This window comes from Chiloscyllium plagiosum, chromosome 28, assembly GCF_004010195.1.
Source record: "Chiloscyllium plagiosum isolate BGI_BamShark_2017 chromosome 28, ASM401019v2, whole genome shotgun sequence".
NCBI lineage: Eukaryota > Metazoa > Chordata > Chondrichthyes > Orectolobiformes > Hemiscylliidae > Chiloscyllium > Chiloscyllium plagiosum.
The window spans coordinates 47099431-47122392 of record NC_057737.1 but is presented as its reverse complement, the minus strand read 5'-3'; the positions used below and the strand labels follow the sequence as shown (position 1 = coordinate 47122392).

At 41.0% G+C, this 22962-nt stretch overlaps 1 protein-coding gene across 5 annotated transcripts in view; it reads left to right on the top strand.

Annotated features, from left to right (window-relative positions):
* rabep1 (rabaptin, RAB GTPase binding effector protein 1) overlaps positions 1-22962 on the top strand; it is a 106772-nt gene that overhangs the window by 22351 nt on the left and 61459 nt on the right. For 2 of the 5 annotated variants that reach the window (XM_043718842.1, XM_043718844.1), the window contains exons 3-10: positions 5249-5452; positions 6355-6515; positions 6799-6918; positions 7534-7677; positions 14262-14400; positions 18064-18242; positions 18359-18496; positions 20184-20642. In XM_043718842.1, coding sequence (XP_043574777.1) covers positions 5249-5452; positions 6355-6515; positions 6799-6918; positions 7534-7677; positions 14262-14400; positions 18064-18242; positions 18359-18496; positions 20184-20642 — 1544 coding nt within the window. The remainder of the gene's footprint in view (positions 1-5248; positions 5453-6354; positions 6516-6798; positions 6919-7533; positions 7678-14261; positions 14401-18063; positions 18243-18358; positions 18497-20183; positions 20643-22962) is intronic. The other 3 variants (XM_043718843.1, XM_043718846.1, XM_043718845.1) reach the window with 3 other exon arrangements.

The window sequence follows — 22962 nt, the reverse complement described above, 5'->3', positions numbered from 1 at the left end:
AATAGATCATCTCAGTTGCATGACACTGTAACCTTTTACCTTACATTATGTGTCTTATGATCCTGCTCCACAGCTACCTGATGAAAGAGCGCCGCTCTGAAAGTTTAGGACTATAATCTAGTGTAGCGTGACTTTTAACTTTGTCCAGTTAAGCCCCAGTCCTCCACATCATTTCTACTTTCAAGCCAGTTCTATATCCAAATGGCTAGTTCCCACTGTATTACATGAGATCTAACCTTGTTAACCAGTCTACCATGAGGAACCTTGTCGAACACCTTACTGAAGTCCATATAGATCACTCTACTTTCATCAATCCTCTTTGTTACTTCTTCAAAAAACTCAATCAAATTTGTGAGAAATGATTTCCCACACACACAGCCACGTGGACTATCCCTAATCAGCCCTTGCCTATCCAAATACATGTAAATCCTATCCCTCAGGATTCCCTCCCAACAACTTGCCCACCATCGACATCAGGCTCACTGGTCTATAGTTCCTAACTTGTCTTTACCGCCCTTCTTAAACAGTGGCACCACGTTAGCCAACCTCCAGTCTTCGCCCCTCATAATTTTATTAACCTCAGCCTCCGACACTCCAGGGAAAACAGCCCCAGCCTATTCAGCCTCTCCCTGTAGCACAAATCCTCCAACCCGGGCAGCATCCTTGTAAATCTTTTCTGACCCTTTCAAGTTTCATAATGTCCTTCAGACAGGAGAGAGACCAGAATTGCACACAATATTCCAAAAGTGGCCTAACCAATGTCCTGTACATGATCTCCCAACTCCGGTACTCGATGCTCTGACAGTAAAGGAAAGCATACCAAATGCCACCACCTCTGTCCTATCTACTTGCGCCTCTGCTTTCAAGAAACTATGAACCTGCACTCCAAGGTCTCTTTGTTCAGCAACACTCCCCAGGACCTTACCATTAAGTGTATAAGTCCAGCCCTGATTTGCCTTTCCAAATGCAGGACCTCCCACTTATCTAAATTAAACGCCATCTGCCACTTCTCAGCCCATTGACCCAACAGATCAAGTGGCACCACATTAGCCAACCTCCAGTCTTCACCTGTGACTATCGATGATACAAATATCTCAGCAAGGGGCCCAGCAATCACTTTCCTAGCTTCCCACAGAGTTCTAGGGTACACCTGATCAGGTCCTGGGGATTTATCCATTTTTATGCATTTTTAGACATCCAGCACCATCACCTCTGTAATATGAACATTTTTCAAGATGTCACCATCTATTTCCCCACATTCTATATCTTCCATGTTCTTTTCCACAGTAAACACTGATGCAAAATACTCGTTTAGTTTCTCCCCCATCTCCTGTGGTTGACAAATAATGACTTGCTTTCCCATCAGTCCACTCAAGCTTGTTTGTCACTGCTAGTTACTTCTGTTTACTATTTTAGTTCTGTGTATATTAGCAAAAATCTCCACTGTCATTATGCTGATCCTTGAAAGATGGAAGTTATTTTGATCTTGAAATTTGTTTCCAGTTGCTATGATGCTGTGGTAGTGCGTGAAGTGATTATGAATGTTTGAAGACAATTGTCTGAACAAATTTGATATTCCTTTTGATGTTTCAATGAAGAATCACACATATAAATCAGTGACAAATGCATTCTGCCCTCTCACTTTCCTAATCCTGTCATAATCTTCCACTTCCTGATCAGTCCAAAATCTACCTAACTCCACCTTGAATATATTCAACTCTCCATTGTTCACCGGAGAAGAGAAATCCAAGGGCCAACAATCTTCTGAGGAACAATTTCCTCCTCATTTCTGTCTTAATTTGGAGACCCTGTATTTTGAATCTCATGCCTCCTTAAATGGAAGGAGAAGCATAAGTAAAAGTCTTGGAAAATATTCTGAGAGTTATGTGAAAAGTAGGGGAGAAATATTTAAAACCCCTTTTAATGTCTTTTTCCCCCTTCTACCCACTCTACGTTATACTGTTTTCATTCCCTTTTGCCCTGCCTTGACAACCAGGTCGTCTTATATTTTTCTGGAAAGTGAGAGGCCTGAATTTGATAGTGTCTGATAACTGGCATAAATTTATGGTTACATTGTTTAAAAGAAAGATACAGGGATTATCCTCTGCCCTCATTGGAATAAATTTGGCAAGCAGTCGACACCAATCAGCACCACCAGCTACCCCTACACCCTCAACTCCCTGACCCCTACACTGCAGTTCACTGATCTGCAGAGATGAGTTCAACCCTGAAACCACTTGCCTTTTTGTATCCAAGTTACAATTATCTCGAATCTAGAATGGACTGATTGACCATTAAAGAAAACAAGAAACGTTCATTTATATATCATGTTTACAACATCAGAATGGATCAAAGTATTTCAACACCTGATGGGTACTGCAATAATATGGGGAAAACGACCAATTCGCATTCAGCAAAGTCCCACAAGCTGTTGTCCTCGTTTAGTGATAATAGTTCAAAGATAAATAATTGCTGGAAATTAAGCCAGGTTTGTGTACTTGGTTCTCCGGGATGGGATAAGAACAACAATTTTTTGACTTGCAAGTGACAGTGAGCGATAGCCAACAGAAAGTAGCCATGAAGATAGTACTAAATGCCGAGAAGAATTATGATGTCTTATTGTATTTTCGGGATTACCTGCAAAGCTCTGCATAAATCATAGAATCCCTACAGTGTGGAAGCGGGCCGTTTGGCCCATCGTGTACACACCAACTCTCTGAAGAGCACCTGACCCAGATCTATCCCTCATCCTTTTCCTGCAACTCTATATCTCCAGTGGCTAATCTGCACATCCCTGGACACTATGGGCTTTCAGCATGATCAATCGACCCAACATGCACACCTTTAGATTGTGAGAGGAAACTGGAGCGTCTGGAGGAAATCCATGCATACACGGGAAGAATTTGCAAACTCTGCACAGATAGTAGCCTGGACGCTGTGAGACAAGCAGTGCTACCCAGTCAGCCACTGTGCCACCTTCTGTGTGCAGTCTTACCAGTCTAATTGTTTGTATAAGGCAGAGTTAGATTATTTATAGGAAGTGAAAGGCAACCAAGAACTTCTTGAATGGCAGTGCATGCTCAAGGGGCTGAGTGTGCTGTATCTGCGCCTAACTTTCACGTTTATGAGAGTGATGGACAATTAACAACCAACATGAGGAAGTGACTCCAGAAATATCCTCACCTTCAATGATGGGGGAACATAGGGCATCAGTGTAAGGTACAAGGCTGAAGTACATGAAACCATCTTCAACAGACGTGTCAAGTAGGTGAATGAAGGCCTCCTGAGATCCCCACATCACAGTCCCAGTCTCCAGCTGATTTGATTCACTGCACATGCTATCAAGAAATATAGGGCCTGACAAATGTGTGGCGGAACTAGCCAAATCCTAGTACAATTACAACACTGGCATCTACTTGGCATTGTGGATATACGATTGTGTTGCTGCAGTAGTATTGTCACTGGATTAGTAATCCAGAAACCCAGCCTAATGTTCTGGAAACATGGTTAAATATACAGAGTGAAATTTGTAATCACTTAACAAATATGAATTAAAAGTTAGTCCAATTCCATGAAACTACTTTTGATAGTTGTGAAAACTCATCTGTTTCACTAACGCCCTTTAGAGAAAGACATTTTGCTGTCTTTACTTGGCCTGCATGTGACTCCAGATCCAGAACAATGTCATTGAGTCTTGAATGATCTCTGAAATGGCCTAGCAAGCTACTCAGTTGTACCTAATTGCTGTAAAGTCTGATAAAAGAAATGAAACAGGGTGTACCACCTGGATTGACAAAGGAACCGCAAATGACAATGTCAAACCTTTTTTGGTTCAACGATGTCCTCCTTAGTGCCAAATAGGGACTTGTGCAAAATTGGGAGAGACGTCCCACAGACTAGTCATGCAAGAGCTTGACAGTCATTATCATGGACTCATGCCTTATAGTCAGTGCCCCTGACACCACCACTGCAATGTCTGGTATCTAGTCAGAAGGAGGTTGCTTTGGGAATCATCAACATTGATTCCAGACCCCATGAAATCTCATGGTATCAGATCAGAGATGGGGGCAGAATCCTGCAGATTACCATCTAAACACCATCTCCCTTCCTTTTGTCCTCTTCCTTCACATACCAGTTCTAGTAGATGCATATGTTCGTTACTGTACTTGTGACTTGCATGCCAAGCAGTGCAAACAACATGCAATAGACAGTGCTAAGCGACCCCACATCCAGTGGATGAGATCTACGCTCTGCCACATCCAGTCCATGAATGGTGATGGCCAATAAAACATCTCACTGGAGTAAGGGGCCCTACAAATATCCCCATCCTAAATGACAGAGGAGCCCAGCACATGATTGCGAAAGACAAGGTATTTATAAACATTACAAGTCAGAAGTGTCATGCGAATGATCCATTTCTGCTCCTTTTGAGGCTCTCAGTATCAACCTTCAGGAAATTTCAAACACTGTACATGATATGGCGAAACAGCTGAAGACACTAGTTACTGAAAAAGCCATAGGCCCTGAGATCATTCCAGCAATAATACTGAAGGCAGACGTAGCCACAGCTCCTGTGTTACAGTACAGCCACACAACTGGCACTTGCTGGGTGATGTGGACAGTTTCTCAGGTATATCCTGGACACACAAGCATGGCAATTCAACTTGGCCAATTACTGCCCATTATTCTACTCTCAATTTTGATTAAAGTGATGGACAGTGTCGTCGAAAAAGCTATCAAGTAGCAATTACTCACTGATAACCTGCGCATTAATGCTCAGTTTTAGTTCTGCCAGGTCCTCTAAACTCTTTTTTTTGTCTATCAGTCAGTTTTTAAAAAAGTTGTTTAAAAGCCTCAGTCATTTGTTTTCCTTTTAATGTTTGAGATTTAATTTCTAAGAACTTTTTTTGTTATACTTCACAGCCTTTGTATAATGCTTAATGTTGATCAAGAATAATTATTAGTACTTTGGAATTGTGTGCTTGCATTTGATATGGACTTATCTGCACTAGTATTGTTATTGCTCCAGAAGGGTTACCTGGATACCTGGAAGGTAAGCTGCTTATGATTACATCACCATAGTTACGAATGAACCCAAGTGCTGCCTATGAAACAGCAGAATTCTGGACTTCACAAATTGGATTGAGTTTCTTTTCATATGCCCTTGCAAACTTGTTGAGTATTATGGAGACTTTTTAATCCATGAGGTTTTAATGTCAACACTGAAAATTAATCTTGGCTTGTTTAGAGGAGTTGAAGCGGCAGAATGTGGCGTTACAGTCAGCAGAAGGTGATGTTACTCGGCTGCAAGTCCAACTCATGGAGGCAACGGCTGACATGGAGAACATTAAAGCTGTAGCTACAGTTTCCGAGACCACCAAGCAGGAAGCAATCAATGACGTAAAGAAGCAGTGGCAAGAAGAAGTTGCTTCAATGCAGGCTATAATGAAAGGTAATGAATAAAATTCCTTTCTCCTATGTAGGTTGTGTTTCCTTTTCTCTCTGAACTCACTCACTGAAGCAGGGATCTATCTGGGCTGAAACAAACAAAAACAGTAATTACAGGAGAAACTCAGCAGGCCTGGCAGCATGTATAGAGAGAAAACAGAGTGAATCCAGTGAGCCTCTTTCAGAACTTCTTAAGAAAACTCATGGAACTCAGTGTTAAGTCTGTTTTCTGTCCACAAATCCTGCCAGACCCGCTGAGTTTCTCCAGCAATTTCTGTTTTTACTTATCTCGGATCGCCAGCATTCGCAGTTCTTTCTTTTATTATATCTATACAAGCTGATCACCTCTTACATTCCACCCATTATTTGTGACCACTTTGACTGAATATTATTCTGAAACTTCATAATCACAGAAATGCAGTTGACACTTAGCAGGCCGTTTTAAGAGGGTGGTTAATTAGGCAATTGCTAACAAATGAACCCTGATTGACACTCCCATAAGTTTCCATGATGCTGTTAACTCTTTTGGTTGTGATTTTATAATTGCATTGTTATATGAGTTAACCTTGAATCTCTTTGAGGCCAAATAGGCTATCAAATCTCTGCTTCACAAGCACTACTTGTCCTCGCTGGCCTTCTTCACCCCATCACTCCAAGTGCAATCTTGGTCACACTGAGCCATGACTTAGTCCCTCTGTTCCTGTCAATTAGCTGTGGTTTGGATGATTTCAATAATTGTAGGCTGTTCATTTTTGCCACTGGATTAAATAATAACAACTTCTATATTTGAGTTATCTGACTGAAACCATTTGATTCTGCTTCTTGGTGTTTCTTGTTGAACTAGGAGTAAAGCTGGGTAAAGTTTGTAAGAGGTGCCTTTTGATCTGTGTTCTATCTCTGCTGCAGAGACAGTGAGAGAGTATGAGATTCAATTTCATCAGCGGCTGGAGCAGGAACGCACTCAATGGGGGCAGTACAAGGAGGTAATGGAACGTGAGTTGGCTGACCTAAGGAGGCAATTGTCTGAAAGACGCGAAGAGGACAGCTTGGAAAACGACATGAAGAAAGTGAGTATGTTCAGCTGTAAATCTTGAAATGATCAGTGATGTTGATCATGAAATGTGGAATGGGGAATAATCTAAAGCAGTCTTAGTTGTGCAAGGCAATAATTTGGTATAAAATTTGTTTCGATTAAATTATTTCCAAGCCAATTACACATTTTGCATGTGACATTTTGTTGGGGGTGATTTGAAGTACGTATTGGAGCCTTGGCCGTGTATTTATTTATTTATTTATTAGCTCTCAAAGTAGAGACAGTCACAATAATTATAAATTTATTTCAATGAACAGGCTCAGGAAGACGCTGAGAAGTTGCGGTCAGTGGTAGTGCCCATGGAGAAGGAGATAGCAGCTCTCAAAGAAAAGCTGTTAACAGCTGAGGAAAAGGTCAAAGAACTAGAAGCCTCAAAGGTGTGTCGTAAAAGTCTGTGTAATCAAAATACTTGGTTTTACCTTTATAACAATGACTATACTTTAGGGTTATTTATATTTATTTAGAACTTTGTGGTGTACTTTGAACATAAAAGATGCTAAATACAGTCAAATTTGGAACAAAGCTTATGCAATTGGAGAGGGTGTAGAGTAGACTTGCTAGATTAATCCCAGAGTTGATGAACTTAAGTTATATGGAGAGACTCGAGAAACTGGGATGGTTCTCTTGGCAGCAGGAACGATTAAGTATAGACTTAATACAGACGTTCAAGTGGAAAGGTTTTGACAAAGTGTAGGGAGAAGTTGTTTGCGTTGACAGGAGAGTCAGTAACCATTGTATGTATGTACATGTTTGCATTGTATGCAAGTATATATATTAGGAGCAAGAGTAGGCCACTTAACCCTTTAAGCCCGCTCTGCCATTCAATAAGATCTTGGCTGATCCGATTGCTCCGTATTCTCGTCTACTCTGATAACATGCAAGGAGGTGAAAGGTTAAGAATCCACCACCTTAAAAATATTGAAAGACTTACTCCACTGCCTTTGAGGAAGAGAGTTACAAGGACCAGTGGTCCTTTCTTTCTGACTGCGCAGACCTCTGAGACCTGTATGCGTCAGCAACTTCTGGAACCAGAAAACAATACCACAATCAACATGCCGATGTCAATTGGAGAACATTGCCAAGGACAGATGGCAACTCGTGGGGAAAAGGTTCTCCTCATCTCTGCCTTTAAAAAGGTGATTCTTTATCGGTAAACAATAACTCCTAGTTCTGGATTCTCCCACAGGAGTAAGTGTCTTTTCCACCTAAACCCCGTTAAGACTACTCAAGATCTCCTAAGCTTCAAGCAAATCACCTCTTACACTTCTCAACTCCAGATACAAGCCTAGCTTGTTCAACATTTCCTCAAAGCCAACCCAACCCTTGGTATTAGTCTTGTGAGCATTCTCTGAACTATTACCACTGCATTTACATCCACGTTTAAATAAGGGGACCAACACAGTTATGGGTTCAGATAGTGTCTCACTAATGCCCTGTGTAATTGAAGCATAGCCCTTCTTTTCTCGTATTCAGTTCCTTTGAATGAATAATAACATTTTATTAACTATCCTAATTGCTTGCTGTACCTGCATACTAACCTTCAATGATTCATGACCCAGAACACCAAGTTCCAATGTTCCCTCTAGTTTTCTTATCCACTGCACGGACCTTCAAGGCTCATGTGCGGTAGCGACTTCTGGAACTGCTGAGATCGGCATGGCAACTGATTGGAGCAGCTGTGGTTGTGTGCACAGCCTAGTGGGAATGTTAATGAGGTCTCTCTGTATCTCTCAGCGATACCGTCAGTCCCTTCATCCAGATCATTATAAAAATTGTAAAACATTGAGGCCCCAGCACTGATCCCTGTGGCTCATTACTTGTTAGATCTTGCCAATTGGTAAAATTATTTATGCCTACCTTTTAGCCAGCCAATCTTCTTTCCATACCAACATGTTAGTCCCATGAACCCTTATTTTCCACAACAATCCTTGATGTCACACTTTACCAAAAGCCTTCTGCGTTCCACAGTGTATATAGCAGTTGCCCTTCATCCATTGCACATCTACTTCCTCAAAGAGCTCGAATAAATTCTTTAGACATGATTTTCTTTTCTTCACAAAGCCATGCAGTCATAAAGGTATACAGATTGGAAAAAGACACATTGGCTCAACTCATCCATGTCCTAAACTGATCGAGTCCCATTTTCCAACACTTGGCCCATATCCCTCCAAACCCTTCATATTCATGTACCGATCCAGATGCCTTTTAAATGTTATAGTTGTACTCACCTCCACCACTTCTTCTGGCAGCTCAATCCATACACATTCCACCCTCTGCATGGAAAAAGTTGCTCCTTAAGCCCCTTTTAAATCTTCCTCCTTTCACCTTAAACCTATGCCCTCTAATTTTGTACTCCCCAACCCTGGGAAAAAAGCCACCTGATGATTTTATAAACGTTCATAAGGTCACTCCTCAGCCTCCAACACTCCAGGGGAAAAAAGTCTCACTTTATTCAGCCACTCCCTATAGCTCAACCTCTGTATTCCCAGCAGCATTCATGTAAATCTTTTCAGCACCCTTTCAAGTTGAAGAACATCTTTCTTATAGCAGGGAGACCAAAATTGAATGCAATATTCTAAAAGTGGCCTAACCAATGTTCTGGGCGAAAGTGAGGACTGCAGATGCTGGAGAATAGTGTCAAAATTAGAGTGGTGCTGGAAAAGCACAGCAGGTCAGGTAGTATCCAAGGAGCAGGAAAATCGATGTTTCGGGCAGTAGCCTTTCATCAGCCCTTCATTCCTGATGAAGGGCTCCTGCCCAAAGTGTCGATATTCCTGCTCCTCAGATGCTGCCTGACCTGCTGTGCTTTTCCAGCACCACTCTAATCTTAATAATGTTCTGTACATCTGCAACATGATATCATAACTCCTATACTTAATGCACTGACCAATGAAGGAAAGTATGCCAAGGAAAGGAAAACATTGTCATATTCATCCTATCTGTTTATGGCTCCACTTTGATGAAACTATACATCTGCACCCCTAGGTCCCTTTGTTCGGCAACACTCTCCAGGGCCCTTCTATTAACCTTAAAAAATGCAACACCCATTTTTGGGCAAGTTTTAGCATATTGCGCCCATATGTGTTAGCGAGTTTTGAAAAGGTTTGTAGTGTAGTTTGAGGTTCTAAATGTAAGTTTGTTCACTGAGCTAGAAGGTTCATTTTCAGACGTTTCATCACCATAGTAGGTAACATCATCCGTGAGCTTCCGGTGAAGCACTGGTGCTATGACCTGTTTTCTATTTATGTGTTTAGATTTCCATTGGTCAGTGATGTCATTTTCTGTGGTGATGTCATTTCCTGTTCTTTTTCTCACTATACTGGCCTTCATCAGTTAGGGTATTGAGTATAGAAGTTGGGAAGTTATGTTGCAGTTTCACAAGACATTGCACATGGAGTATTGTGTTCAGTTTTGATCACCTTGTTATAGGAAGAGTGTTATTAAAGTGGAAAGAGTGCAGACGAAATTTGCAAGGATGTTGCTTGGATGCGTTATAGGGAGAGGTTGGACAAGCTAGGACCTTTTTCTTTACAGTGTAGGAGACTGAGGGGAGACCTTCTAGAAGTGTGTAAGATCATGAGAGATATGGATAGGGTGAATGCACTCAATCTTTTTTACAGGGTTGAGGAATTGAGGACTAGAGGCCATCAGTTTAAGGTTAGAGGGGAAAGAATAAAAGGGAACCTGAGGGGCAACTTTTTTATACAGAGGGTGGTACGCATATGGAATGAGCTGCCAGCAAAACTGGCTGTGGCGGTACATTAATAATATTTAAAAGGCATTTGGACAAATACATGGAAAGGAAAAGATTAGAAGGATATGGACCAAGTGCAGGGAAATGGGGTTAGTGTGGGTGGACATTTTGATTGGCATGGACCAGTTTAGGCCAAAGGGCCTGTGTCCGTGTTGTAGGACTCTGTTACTTTAACTATCTTAGCAAGTAGCCTGCAATCTCTTCCCTAGCTTTTTAAAATATTCTGGTAGACACTTGTTCAGGTCTTGGGCATTTATCCACCTTCAGGTGTTTTAAAATGTCCATCACCACTTCTTCTGTAAAATGGACACTTTTCAAGATATCACTATTTATTTGCCCAACCTCTCTAGCTTCCATATCCTTCTCCACAGTAAATACTGACATGAAATACATGTTCAGTATCTTATCCATCTCCTGTGGTTCCACACATATGCAGCCTTGTTGATCCTAAAGGGACCCTATTCTCTCCCAAGTTACGCCTTTGTCCTTAATGTACTTTACATTAGATTCCCTACAGTGTGGAAACAGGCCCTTTGGCCCAACAAGACCACACAGACCCTCCAAAGAGTAACCCACACAGACCCATTTCCCTCTGACTAATACACCTAACACTACGGGCAATTTAGCATGGCCAATTCACCTAACCTTTGGACTGTGGGAAGAAACTGGACCACTCAGAGGAAATCCACACGGACACAGGGAGAATGTGCAAGCTCCACACACACAATCGCCCAAGGCTAGAATCGAACCCGGGGTCCCTGGCACTGTGAGGCAGCAGTGCTAACCACTGAGGCACCGTGCTGTCCTTCTAGAATCCTGATTTTTCTTTTGAGTATACCCCTACTGCTCTCTTACTCTTCTAGGGATTCACTTGATCCTAGCGGTCAGTATGTGACATATGTCGTCTCCTCTTTCTTGCCCAGAGCCTCAATGCCTCTCGTCATACAGCATTCCCTATTCCTATTAGCGTTACCCTTCACACCAACAGGAACATATTGTCTCTGAACTCTTGTTGTCTCATTTTTGAAGTCCCCTGCTTCCCAAACGTCCCTTTACCTATGAATAGCCTCTCCCAATCAATTTTTGAAAGTTCTTACCTAATACAATCAAAATTAGCCTTACTCCAGTTTAGAACTTCAATTTTACAATCGGGTCTACTCTTTTCCATAAAAATTTTAAACTAATATAATTATGATCACTGGCCCTAGAGTACCCCTTCACTCACACCTCAGTCACTTGCCCTACCTTGCTTCTTCTCTACTAGGTACATCCATGTACTGAATAAGAAAAATAAAGTTTTCTTTGTACACTCCTCTCCATCTGAGCCCCAGTCCCAGTCTATGTTTGGAAAGTTAAAATCCCCTCCCATTACAACCATACCGTATTATACTTAGATATCTGAGCACCCCTTACAGATTTGCTTCTCAATTTCCTGCTGATTATTGTATAATCTCAATAAGATGATCATCCCTTTCCTATTTTTCAGTTCCACTCTTTTTCAGAGGAACCTCAATTATCTGCCATTCAATTATCTGAATTTCAGATTATCCGGCAAAATTGCAAGGTCCCAGAGCTTGTAGAAACTAAGTTACCCGGCATTCGATTAGCTGAATGAAATACTCCCGCCTGTGGCTTTTGGATAATAGAGGTTCCTCTGTAAATTCACTGCATGTTCTCCCAGGAATATCTTCCCTAAGTGCAGCGGTAATGTTATCCTGAACCAAAAATGCCATTCCCCTCCTCTCTTGCCCCCTTTTTCGATTCTTCCTATAGATCTATACTCTGAAACATCAGAGCTGTCAGTTCTGCCCCTCCTTCAGTCACGTTTCTGTAATAGCTATGTCCTATGTTCCCATCGATGCCCTGAGTTAACTTGCCTTATCTGTCAGGCCTCTTGCACTGAAATAAATCCAGTTTAATTTATCAATCTTTCCTTGTTCTCTGCCTTGCTCTTGCCTGCCATGACTATTTAACTTGCTCCCCCTTCTCCACTTATGAGCCTCAGACTTAGCTCTGTGGGTCCCATCCTACCCCAACCCATCCCCATCCCTCTTAATAGTTTAAAGACTCCTGAGTCACACTAGCAAATCTCCCCACAAGGATATTGGTCCCCTTCCAATGAAGGTGCAACTCATTCTTCTTATACAGGTCACTTCTACCAGAAGAGATCCCAATGATCCAAAAATGTGAATCCCTGCTCTGTGCGCCAGCTCCTCAGCCACACATTCATCTGCCCTATCCTCCTATTTCTACTCTCTCAAGCATATGGTACCGGGAGTATTTCTGATATTTCCTCAAGGACCTACTTTCTAATCTCCTTAATTTCCTATATTCTGTCTGCAGAATTTTATGTTGACTGTGTTTGATTATCTTCTAGTTTTCTATTTTTTATCACAGCTTATTTAATACTAGCATCTTCAATTTTCCTATGACTGATGTTAAGCTCACTTGCCTGTAGTTTCCTGCTTTCTGCCTGCCTCTTTGAATAAGGGTGTTAACATTTGCTATTGTTCAGTCTAATAAGATCTTTCCTGCGTCAAGTGAATTTCAGAAAATTAAAACCAACTGGCTGCTGCTTTTAATAACCACCAGATTCTTCATAGAGATGTGCATCACGGAAATAGACCTTTTGGTCCAACTCGTCCATGCCGACCAGATATCCTAATCTAATCTAGTCCCATTTGCCAGCACTTGGCCCATATTCTTCTCAACCTTTCCTATTCATATACGCGTCCAGATGGCTTTTAAATGTTGTAATTGTACCAGCCTCCACTACTTCCTCTGGTAGCTCATTCTATACACACACCACTCTGCGTGAAAAGGTTACCCCTTAGGTCCCTTTTAAATTTTTCCCCTCTCATCTTATACCTGTGCCCTGTAGTTCTGGACTCCCCCACCCCAGGGAAAAGACATTATCTATTTACCCTACCTATGCCCCTCATGATTTTATAAACCTCTACCCAGAAACCTGTCAGCCCACACCTCCAACAATTTGGAGTTCCATGGTGATTGCAATTTTCTTGAGTTCCTCCCTCCATTCCTTACAGTTGACACAGAAGACCTAGTAGGAGGTAGCAATAATTCTTTATGTAGCAAATTCTTATGATCTGAATTCACTGCCAAAAGGATGGTGGAAGCATAAGGGTGGCATGATGGCACAGTGGTTAGCACTGCTGTCTCACAGTGCCAGAGATCTGGGTTCAATTCCCACCTCAGGCAACTGTCTGTGTGGAGTTTGCACATTCTCCCCGTGTCTGCGTGGGTTTCCTCTGGGTGCTCCGGTTTCCTCCCACAGTCCAAAAATGTGCAGGTCAGGTGAATTGGCCATGCTAAATTGCCTGTAGTGTTAGGTGAAGGGCTAAATGTAGGGGACTGGGTCTGGGTGGGTTGCTCTTCGGAGGGTTGGTGTGGACTTGTTGGGCCGAAGGGCCTGTTTCCACACTGTAAGTAATCTAAATCTAAATCAGCAGTTTTCAAAAGGGACAGATGCTTGAGAATAGCTCAGCTCGGGAATGAACAGAGGGGTGGGAAGGACTTTCAAAGAGTGAACACAAGTAAATGGACTCAATGGCCTTTTTCTGTGCCACATTATTCAATGAGAAATGTTGATTTTGTTGCACACATTGCTCATTATTCCCTGTTTCATGTATCTATTTTTCTCTCCACCCCCCTCAAGTTGATTTGCAAGTATCTTCATAACATTCATTAGATTACATTAATTAAAAACAGTTTTAAACTTAACTAAAATGTTCCTTAGTTGAACTGTTTCTAAAATATACAGGTGTGTTTTAAATAGATGGGAAATATACAGTGACGCAGATTAAACTTTGTAATAGTGTGAGAATAAGGAGGTTTGTTTCACCAGGTAAACGGAAAAGAATTAAACTCATTCAAAAATGACAAAGGAATGTCAAAATGAATGTTGTCACTGTTGTACAAAGAGACTGAGGTGCCCCATGTGCTTAGCAGGTTAAGGAGCTGAATCATTATCTAGAAACTGAGAAGTCCTGTAGGACAGACCTGGAAATGTACGTTGCTGTCCTCAACACTCAGAAAAGTGTTCTGCAGGAAGATGCTGAGAAGCTGCGTAAAGAACTGCATGAAGGTAATTGAAAGAAGAGAACTAATAATTTAAGCTATAAGGTGTTAAACGGAAAACGTGTCACTGGGATTAGAATAAAGCTTCGGATCAAACTTGAGAAAGCAATTCCTGAATTCAAAAGAACACTTCCCCCATAGCTGTAATTTTATTTTGAAGTTCTTATTTATTTGAATAATGCTTCCATCCCCAATAACTCCCCCTCTATTCAACCAAATCCCAAAATTTGACCGTGGACTAAGCCATTCCCAAAACTTTGTCAATCTTCTCCTGTAATTTGTAATAATAATAAAACTGTCTTGAAATAACTCATCTGCAGGGATATAAGAGAATAAGGCAATAGGCCTTATTTAATGATTTCTCCAACTGCTAGCTTTGAGAAGCACACCAGTTGACATTGCAGACCCAAGTCATATGTGCATGTTAATCAGGACCCAGAAGTATGACATTCAACCCTTCTAACCTACTCTCTGTTTAATAAAATCATGGCTGATCTGTATGTGTTCTGAATTCCATATTCCCATCTGTCCTGGTAACATTTGATTCCTTTGCCTAATGAGCATCCATTTGTCATTGCTGTACTAATGTCCAATAACACTGTAATCGCTTTGGGACGGAGAGTTCCAAAGTTGTACAGCTCTCTGAGAGAAAACAATCCCTCCTATCTGTCCTAAAAGAGCTAATTTTAAAACACCCCTAAGTTTAAAACTTGTCTCCTTTAATTTTCACCTCCAAGAGCAAGCATCCTTTCCACAATCACCTTGCTAAGGCCATTCACCGTCTTATAAGCGTCAATTAAATCACCTCTTGCTTTAGAAAAAAAAACAAACTCAGCCTGTTCAGACATCCTTCATAAGACAGCCATTCCCAGAACATACTGCCTCAAGGTATTGCTGGTCTCAGTCTTTGTGTAAAGACCTTTCTCTATTTGTAATAGAAATTTTTTCCATGTCATTCATTCTAAGTTAGAATCTTAAGTCTAGTGCTTCAACACTGTAACTGTTAGATTAGTTGACTTGAGATGGCTGATCTTCTATTTCAGCACCATTTTCCTGCACAATCCTCATAGCCTTTAATAGTCTTAATATGTAAACATCTATCAATACCAGTTTTGATCACAAAGCCTCCACAGACCACTGAGGCAGAGAATTCCAGCAATTCACAGTCTCTCAGTGAAGAAATTCTTCCTTACCTCATTCTGAAATGGCCTGCCACTTACGATAATACTGTGCCCACCATCTCCCCCCCCCCCTCCATTTGCACCCACTCTCATACTTCCTGCATCTATCCTATCAATCTTTAAGAACTTTGAATGTTGTAAGAAAACAGCTCTCACTCTTCTAAACTGCAGAGAATATAGGCCTAGTCTATTTAATATTTCTTCATAGGTCACTTCCTCTGTGGCAGCAATTAGTTTGATGAACCTTTGTTGCACTCCTCCTCCTTTGGCAAATATATCTTTTTTGGGGGTAAAAATACCAAAGCTGCACATTGTACTCCAAACAGTGTATAATGGCAGTAAGACACTGTCACTTATCTGACTAAATTAAGCCCACCAGATCATTTGCCACCTTATTCGTTTTAGCGAGTTTTGAGAAGATTTTTAGCTCAGGTTGAGTTCTGGATGTAGGTTTGCTCGCTGAGCTGGAAGGTTCATTTCCAAACGTTTCGTCACCCTACTTGGTAACATCTTCAGTGGGCCTCCGGGCGAAGCACTGCTGATGATTCCTGATTTCTATTTATTGTTTGGATTTCTTTGGGTTGGTGATCACCACATCACCACAGGACATGACATCACCAACCCAAAGAAGCCCAAACATATAAATAGAAAACAGGAATCATCAGCAGTGCTTTGCCCGGAGGCCCACTAAAGATGTTACCAAGTAGGGTGATGAAACGTCTGGAAATGAACCTTCCAGCTCAGCGAGTAAGTCTACATCCAGAACCTTATTCGTTTGCTGTATCTGCATGTTAACTTTTAGTGAGTCACGATTGAGGGCACCTGAAGTTCAAACCGCAGCATCTAACTGTTTAAGAAACAATTGGTATTTCTGTCTTTTGCTTCTAAAATTGAAACCCTTTTATCTCTCTACAATGTGTTCCATCTGTCAAATTCTGCCTACTCATTTAGCCTATTTTCAAATCCCCTTGAAGTATCTTTGCACTCTCCTCACAACTCTGCATCCACCTAGTTTGAGTCATCTTTGAACATGGAAATAACTTTTTGAGATATATTTACGTAGATCCGCAACTGCACCTTTGGTCATCACCTACTTCTCATCTATATGCAGCCTTGGTGAAATCATCTGAAAACACAATGTCAAGCTCAACATGAACGGTGACCATACCTAAATCTACTTCGCCATCATCAATTCCCTCTCCCCCTGCATTGCTTTAAATTTGTCACACTACTTGTCCAACATTTAGTATTAGATGAACAGAGATTTCCTGTAACCAAATATTGTGGAGATCAAAGTCATCGTTTTCAGTTCCCACTGTAGTATCTATTTCTTAGTTATCAACTTCAACTCTTCCTCCAATAAATAACTGAGACTGAACAAGATTAGCTTGGTGTCTATTTAAACCCAAGCTGAGCGTTTGGTTACGTACCTAATCATCTCACAGAAACTGTCCTCTTCCACTTCAGTAGCTTTGCTCTGACTCTACAGCTGCCATGCCTGTAAAGTATTTAAATAACTTAACACTCTCTAACTGCAAGTTCTGTAAGTTTTTGAAAGCTCGTAGGGGAGTTTTTTAAATGCATGGTTGCTTTTAAATCTTGCGTAGTGTTATATGCATGTTAACGTAACAAGGCTAATTTGTGTGTGGCCTGCATGCTAACTTGCAAATTGCTGTGCATGTCTCCAGTTTAGGAGGGAACATTCTTCTCTGGCTGGCCTTCAATTTCGCACATTTTCTAAATTTGGGATCATTTATAACTGGCATCAAAGTCTTAATTTGTAATCTTGTTCACTTGTCATACCCTGTGCTTCTGGAATATAGTTTAAAAATCACACAACAACCAAGTTATAGTCCAACATGTTTATTTGGAAGTACAAGCTTTCGGAGCGCTGCTCTGGCGTTATGTGATTTTTAAAAACCTTTGTCCACCCCAGTCCAACACCAGCACCTCCACATCCTGAAATATAGTGATTCCCTATCTGCAAATTCCTCTTTTAAAATTCACCTCTTAATTTCAAAATCTTCTGTAGCCTTGCCCCTCTCAATCTATGTATTCTGCTCCCAACTACACAACTCTTTCGTGATCTTAGTGCATCTCCAATTCTGAAAATCTGAGCATGATCAATTTTGAACACCTGAAAGCTAGGAATCTGCTATCAGCTACATAGGCTCTAAGCTCTGGAGCGACCTCCTTGAACTTATTCATTTCTCTTTCCTTCTTTAAGATGTTCCTTTTAAAATTTGCCTTTGCGACCAAGCATTTGGTCATCTGCCTTCTCTCACTTTAAGGGACTTGAGATCAAAATTTGTTTGATAATGCTCCTGTGCAGCAGCTTGAAATATTCTGCTATGTTAAAGGCACTATATAAATGCTGAAAGTTGTCATTGTTAAAATTTAGCCTAATTCAAGTGGTGACATTTGGCTTGTTTCTGAAAGTTATTGGAAGCTGGTAGTTCACTGAGTTTTTCTTTAAATGTTTCCTTCAGTATGTCATCGTTTGGAGCAAGAGAGACAGCAGTACAACCAGCTGAAACATACATGGCAGCGTGCCAATGACCAATTCCTTGAGTCCCAGCGGCTTCTGATGAGGGATATGCAGCGCATGGAGAACGTTCTCACTTCAGAGCAGCTTCGACAGGTTGAAGAACTGAAAAACAAGGAGCAAGTATGAAAGGCTTTAAATCTATATTTTAATATTCGCCTGAATAGCAGAAGGGATAAATCTGACTGGCTGCATTGCTAAAAGCATCTCATGTTCTGAAGTAAATATTCCTGTTTCAGGCAGAAGATGAACAGCAGAACCTCAAAAAAGCCAAGGAGAGTAAACAGCCAGAGATTGAGGAAGAAGGCTCCATAATGAGCTCCCAGTCACATGTAGAATCTCCTGCCAAATCTCTCAGCATGTTAGATGTTGAAGAGGTTAGTTCTCTAACAGTTCAACAGCGATGGTTCTAAAACATTTTTGTGTATTTCTTGTTGATTCTGCAAATTCCCATAGCTGTTATTGAAGGTGAATGGCAGCTTCTACAATGTCTCAGTATGGGAGTGCACCATTTGGTAAGAAGGGAATTTACAAAGTGGAGTGAGGCTGCAGTTCAGTCTCTGTTATGTCTCGAGGTAGCTCAGGCTAGCTGGAGTACTAAAATCAGACTCCGCCTTCTCAACGTAGGACAGTAAATGTATCTGACTTTCTGGTCATTATGCAAAGTTCTTGATCAATGTCCACTGAGAAGCTATTTGTGGATATTTGCTGAGGGTAAAATTGGGTACTGACTATAATAACTCCTATGGCCTAACAGTTTTGTTTGCAGTTCATAGAATCAAGACAAATCAAAAATTGCTGGAAAAACTCAGCAGGTCTGACAGCACCTATAGAAAGAAAGCAGGGACTCTTTTGCGGAACTGATAGTGGCTAGGAAAAGGTTGGTACATGCTAGAGAAGTGATAAGGAGAAACAGTAAATGATAAATAGGGATAGAACCCAGAGAGAAAAGCAGTCGGGCCCCCTCCCATTCCCCTAGCTCTACAATTTATTTTATTATACCTTTACTTAATTACATTTTGAAAGCCTTGATTGAAGCTGCTCTTCCATGATCCCAGGAAATGCATTCCAGTTTACGACCACTTGCATAAAAAAGTTTTTCCTCATGTTACCTTTAGTTCTTTGGTCAATCACTAAATTTGTGTTCTTTGGATCTTGACTCTTGTGTCAGTGGGATAATTTTTTTTTAAGATTAGATTAGATTCCCTACAGTATGGAAACATACCCTTCAGCCCAACAAGTCCACACCAATTCCTTTATATCTATTCCATCTAAAATTGTCATAATTTTGAGGACCTCTATCAGTGTTCCTCACTATCATGTCTGTTCTAAGCAGAACAACCCCAGCTTCTCCAGTCTACCCTTGTAACTAACGTCCCTCAATCCTTGTAACCAATTAGAACCTTTTTACACCCTTTTAATGGCAGCACAGTGGGCTTGCACAATAGCTCATTGGTTAGTACTGCTGCCTCACAGCGCCAGAGACCCCAAGTTCAATTCCAGCATTGGGCGACTGTATATGTGAAGGTTGCACATTCTCCCTATGTCTGCATAGGTTTCCTCTCACAGACCAAAGATGTGCAAGTTAGGTTGGTTGGCTGTGCTGAATTGCCTGTATCGTCCAAGAATATGTAAATTAGGTGGATTAGCCATGGGAGGTGCAGGGTTATCGGGGGGGTAGTGGATCTGGGTGCGATGCTCTTTGGAGAGTTGATGTGGACTTACTGGAGAAAATGGTCTGTTTCCACATTGTAGGGATTCTATGATTTTTGAAGCCTTCGCTCCTTCCTGAAACCTGGTGTATGGATTTGGGCACAATGCTGTAATTGAGGCCAATTGAGGCTCTGAGAGTAACGCACTCCCTCAATACTGCACTGTAATAGCAATCTGACTTGTGTGCCCAACTCTCAATCTTTTGCCTCCCGAGTGACTGCAGACATTGTGTGCCAGACTGATATTGTAAGAGCAAAAATAAGATGCTGTGGGAAATGCTATTTGTGTCACTTGGAAACAATACAGTTTGCCATTTGGCATTTCAAATGAATTTTGTGCTTTCTATTCCAGATTTGTGGAAATAGTATACATGGTTCTGTGCATTCCTTGGATTCTGATTTGTCAACATCAGTGGCAGTTTCTGCTATTAAACAGGAGGGTGAGCTGTTCCGAGAGAGCTTAAGAAGGGTGCAGTCCACTGATAGTCTAGGCACCTCGAGTTCCTTGCAATCAAAGAGCTTGGGTTGTGGACACAAGGCAAAATCAGCAGGAAATCTGGATGAATCAGACTTTGGACCATTGGTTGGAGCAGACTCTGTTTCTGAGAACTTTGATACAGTCTCGGTTGGCTCTTTCCAGATGTCTGGTTCTTTCATACTGACAAAAGATCAAGAAAAAGCCATCAAAGCACTCACACCGGAGCAAGAGGAGACTGCTTCTCTTTTGTCGAGTCTTACGCAGGTAGTGGATACTGCTCCTAGTGGGTACAGAATGGTCAGTGAGAAAGAATGGAATTTGTTACAACAGGAGGTGAGTACTTTAAACACTAAACTTTTAACTTCAAACATTCAGGTGGCCTCATGTGCAGCTTACATCCTGTTGCAATTTGTTTGCAATGTCTTTTAAACACTTTAAGCTAAACTTATTCATGTGTTTCCTTGAATGTATATGCTACTAAAAAGATTACAAATTTCAGGTCAAAGCTTTAGTGTGTAAACTCTTCTAAGTGATGATTGTTGCATTGGCGCTTGCTGTTTTACCTTTCTTCCAACAAATTAATCTCATGGATAAAGAAGAGTGTTTCAGAATTGATCCTTGCTTCCTGCAAATTGATCCAAGTAGCCATGTGTGAAGGAATGTAATAGCCCTAGAATTAGGTAATAACCCATTTTACACTGGACTTTGGCTACCATGTCTTCTGATTACTCGCAAATATATTTGCAAATGAAATATATACAGAAAAGCAGCAGGCCCATGCCATGTAATTTGTAATACAATGTTTATCCTGCATAGTTGGAACTACCTGCCTTAAAAACATGTAAGCAATGATCCCCTCTGGCACTACAGCTGGAAGTAGTCACTGAACACCTACCTCTTTCCCAGTTTAATCCAGTTTTGTTTTGAGATTCGAAAAGCAGATTTCCTCTTAACAGTTGATTTTTTTTTTGTAAAAGGCAGATTATGGTTTTGACACAATTATGGCATTTCTTTGCAATTAGTGATAATTCACATCAATACTTTGAAGTTATGATGGAATTTTTTGATGTAGTTAATTTTTGAAAACTGTAGCTACCATCTGGGTCAAAAGATGTGCTCAGTAATTTTTGGATATCTATAGATTGTTCCACATGTTATTTATTTGATCATAAAGGTAGAATAAAAATTGCACTTAGCAAATTTTTAAAAGTTGTTTTGTTTATAAGAATTTTATTTTCCAGTTGAAAGCTTAGTGAAGGTGCTATTAATTATTACAAGCCTTATCATTAGATATCCTGTCATATATAAAAAGATGTAATGAAAATTAGATGGAAACTAACCTAAATGTGCTAAGAATTAATGCAGTTAATTAAATTGGATGCAGATTTAAATATATTATGCAAACAATATGAAACTGATACATAACCAGCAAACAATGATGAGTGATTATATACAATGGTTGAAATTTCCAATACAATAGCTTGTATTGTATTTGAGTTATAATTTTTATTTCTGTTTCTGTCCATGACATCTTCTAATTCAGCCTTCTGAAATGTACCTAACTCTCTCGCTTGGGATGTAAGTCCGATCTTTTCTTTTAATTCACTCACTGGATGTGAATATTGAGTCACCTGTACCGATGTAAATATTGAGTCACAATTAAGTAGAATGGATGACTTTGAGGTATGTAGGGAAGAGGTGTTGGAAATTCTGGAAAGGGTGAAAATAGATAAGTCCCCTGGGCCTGATGGCGTTTATCCTAGGATTCTCTGGGAAGCAAGGGAGGAGATTGCAGAGCCATTGGCCTTTATTTTTATGTCCTCGTTGTCTACAAGAATAGTGCCAGTAGATTGGAGGCTAGCAAATGTGGTTCCCTTGTTCAAGAAGGGGAGTAGGGATAACCCTAGTAACTATAGGCCAGTGAGTCTCACTTCTGTTGTGGGCAAAGTCTTAGAGAGAATTGTAAGGGGTAGGATTTATGAACATCTGGATAGGAATAATGTGATCAAGGATAGTCAGCATGGTTTTGTGAAGGGCAGGTCGTGCCTCACAAACCTTATTGAATTCTTTGAGAAGGTGACTAAGGAGGTAGACGAGGGTAAAGCGGTAGATGTGGTGTATATGGATTTCAGTAAGGCGTTTGATAAGGTTCCCCATGGTAGACTACTGCAAAAAATACGGAGGTATGGCATTGAGGGTGAGTTGGAGGTTTGGATTAGGAGTTGGCTGGCTGGAAGAAGACAGAGGGTAGTAGTTGATGGTAAAGGTTCATCTTGGAGTGCCGTTACTAGCGGTGTTCTGCAAGGATCTGTTTTGGGACCATTGCTGTTTGTCATTTTTATAAATGACCTGGAAGAGGGGTTAGAAGGTTGGGTGAGAAAGTTTGCGGATGATACGAAAGTCGGAGGAGCTGTAGACAGTGAGGAAGGATGTGGCAGGTTACAGCAGGATATAGAAAAGCTGCAGAGCTGGGCAGAAAGGTGGCAAATGGAATGCAATGTAGCTAAGTGTGAGGTGATTCACTTTGGGAAGAATAACAAAAAGATGGGGTACTGGGCTAATGGTCGGATACTTGGTAGTGTGGATGAGCAGAGGGATCTTGGTGTCCATGTACACAGATCTCTGAAAGTTGCCACCCAAGTAAATAGTGCGG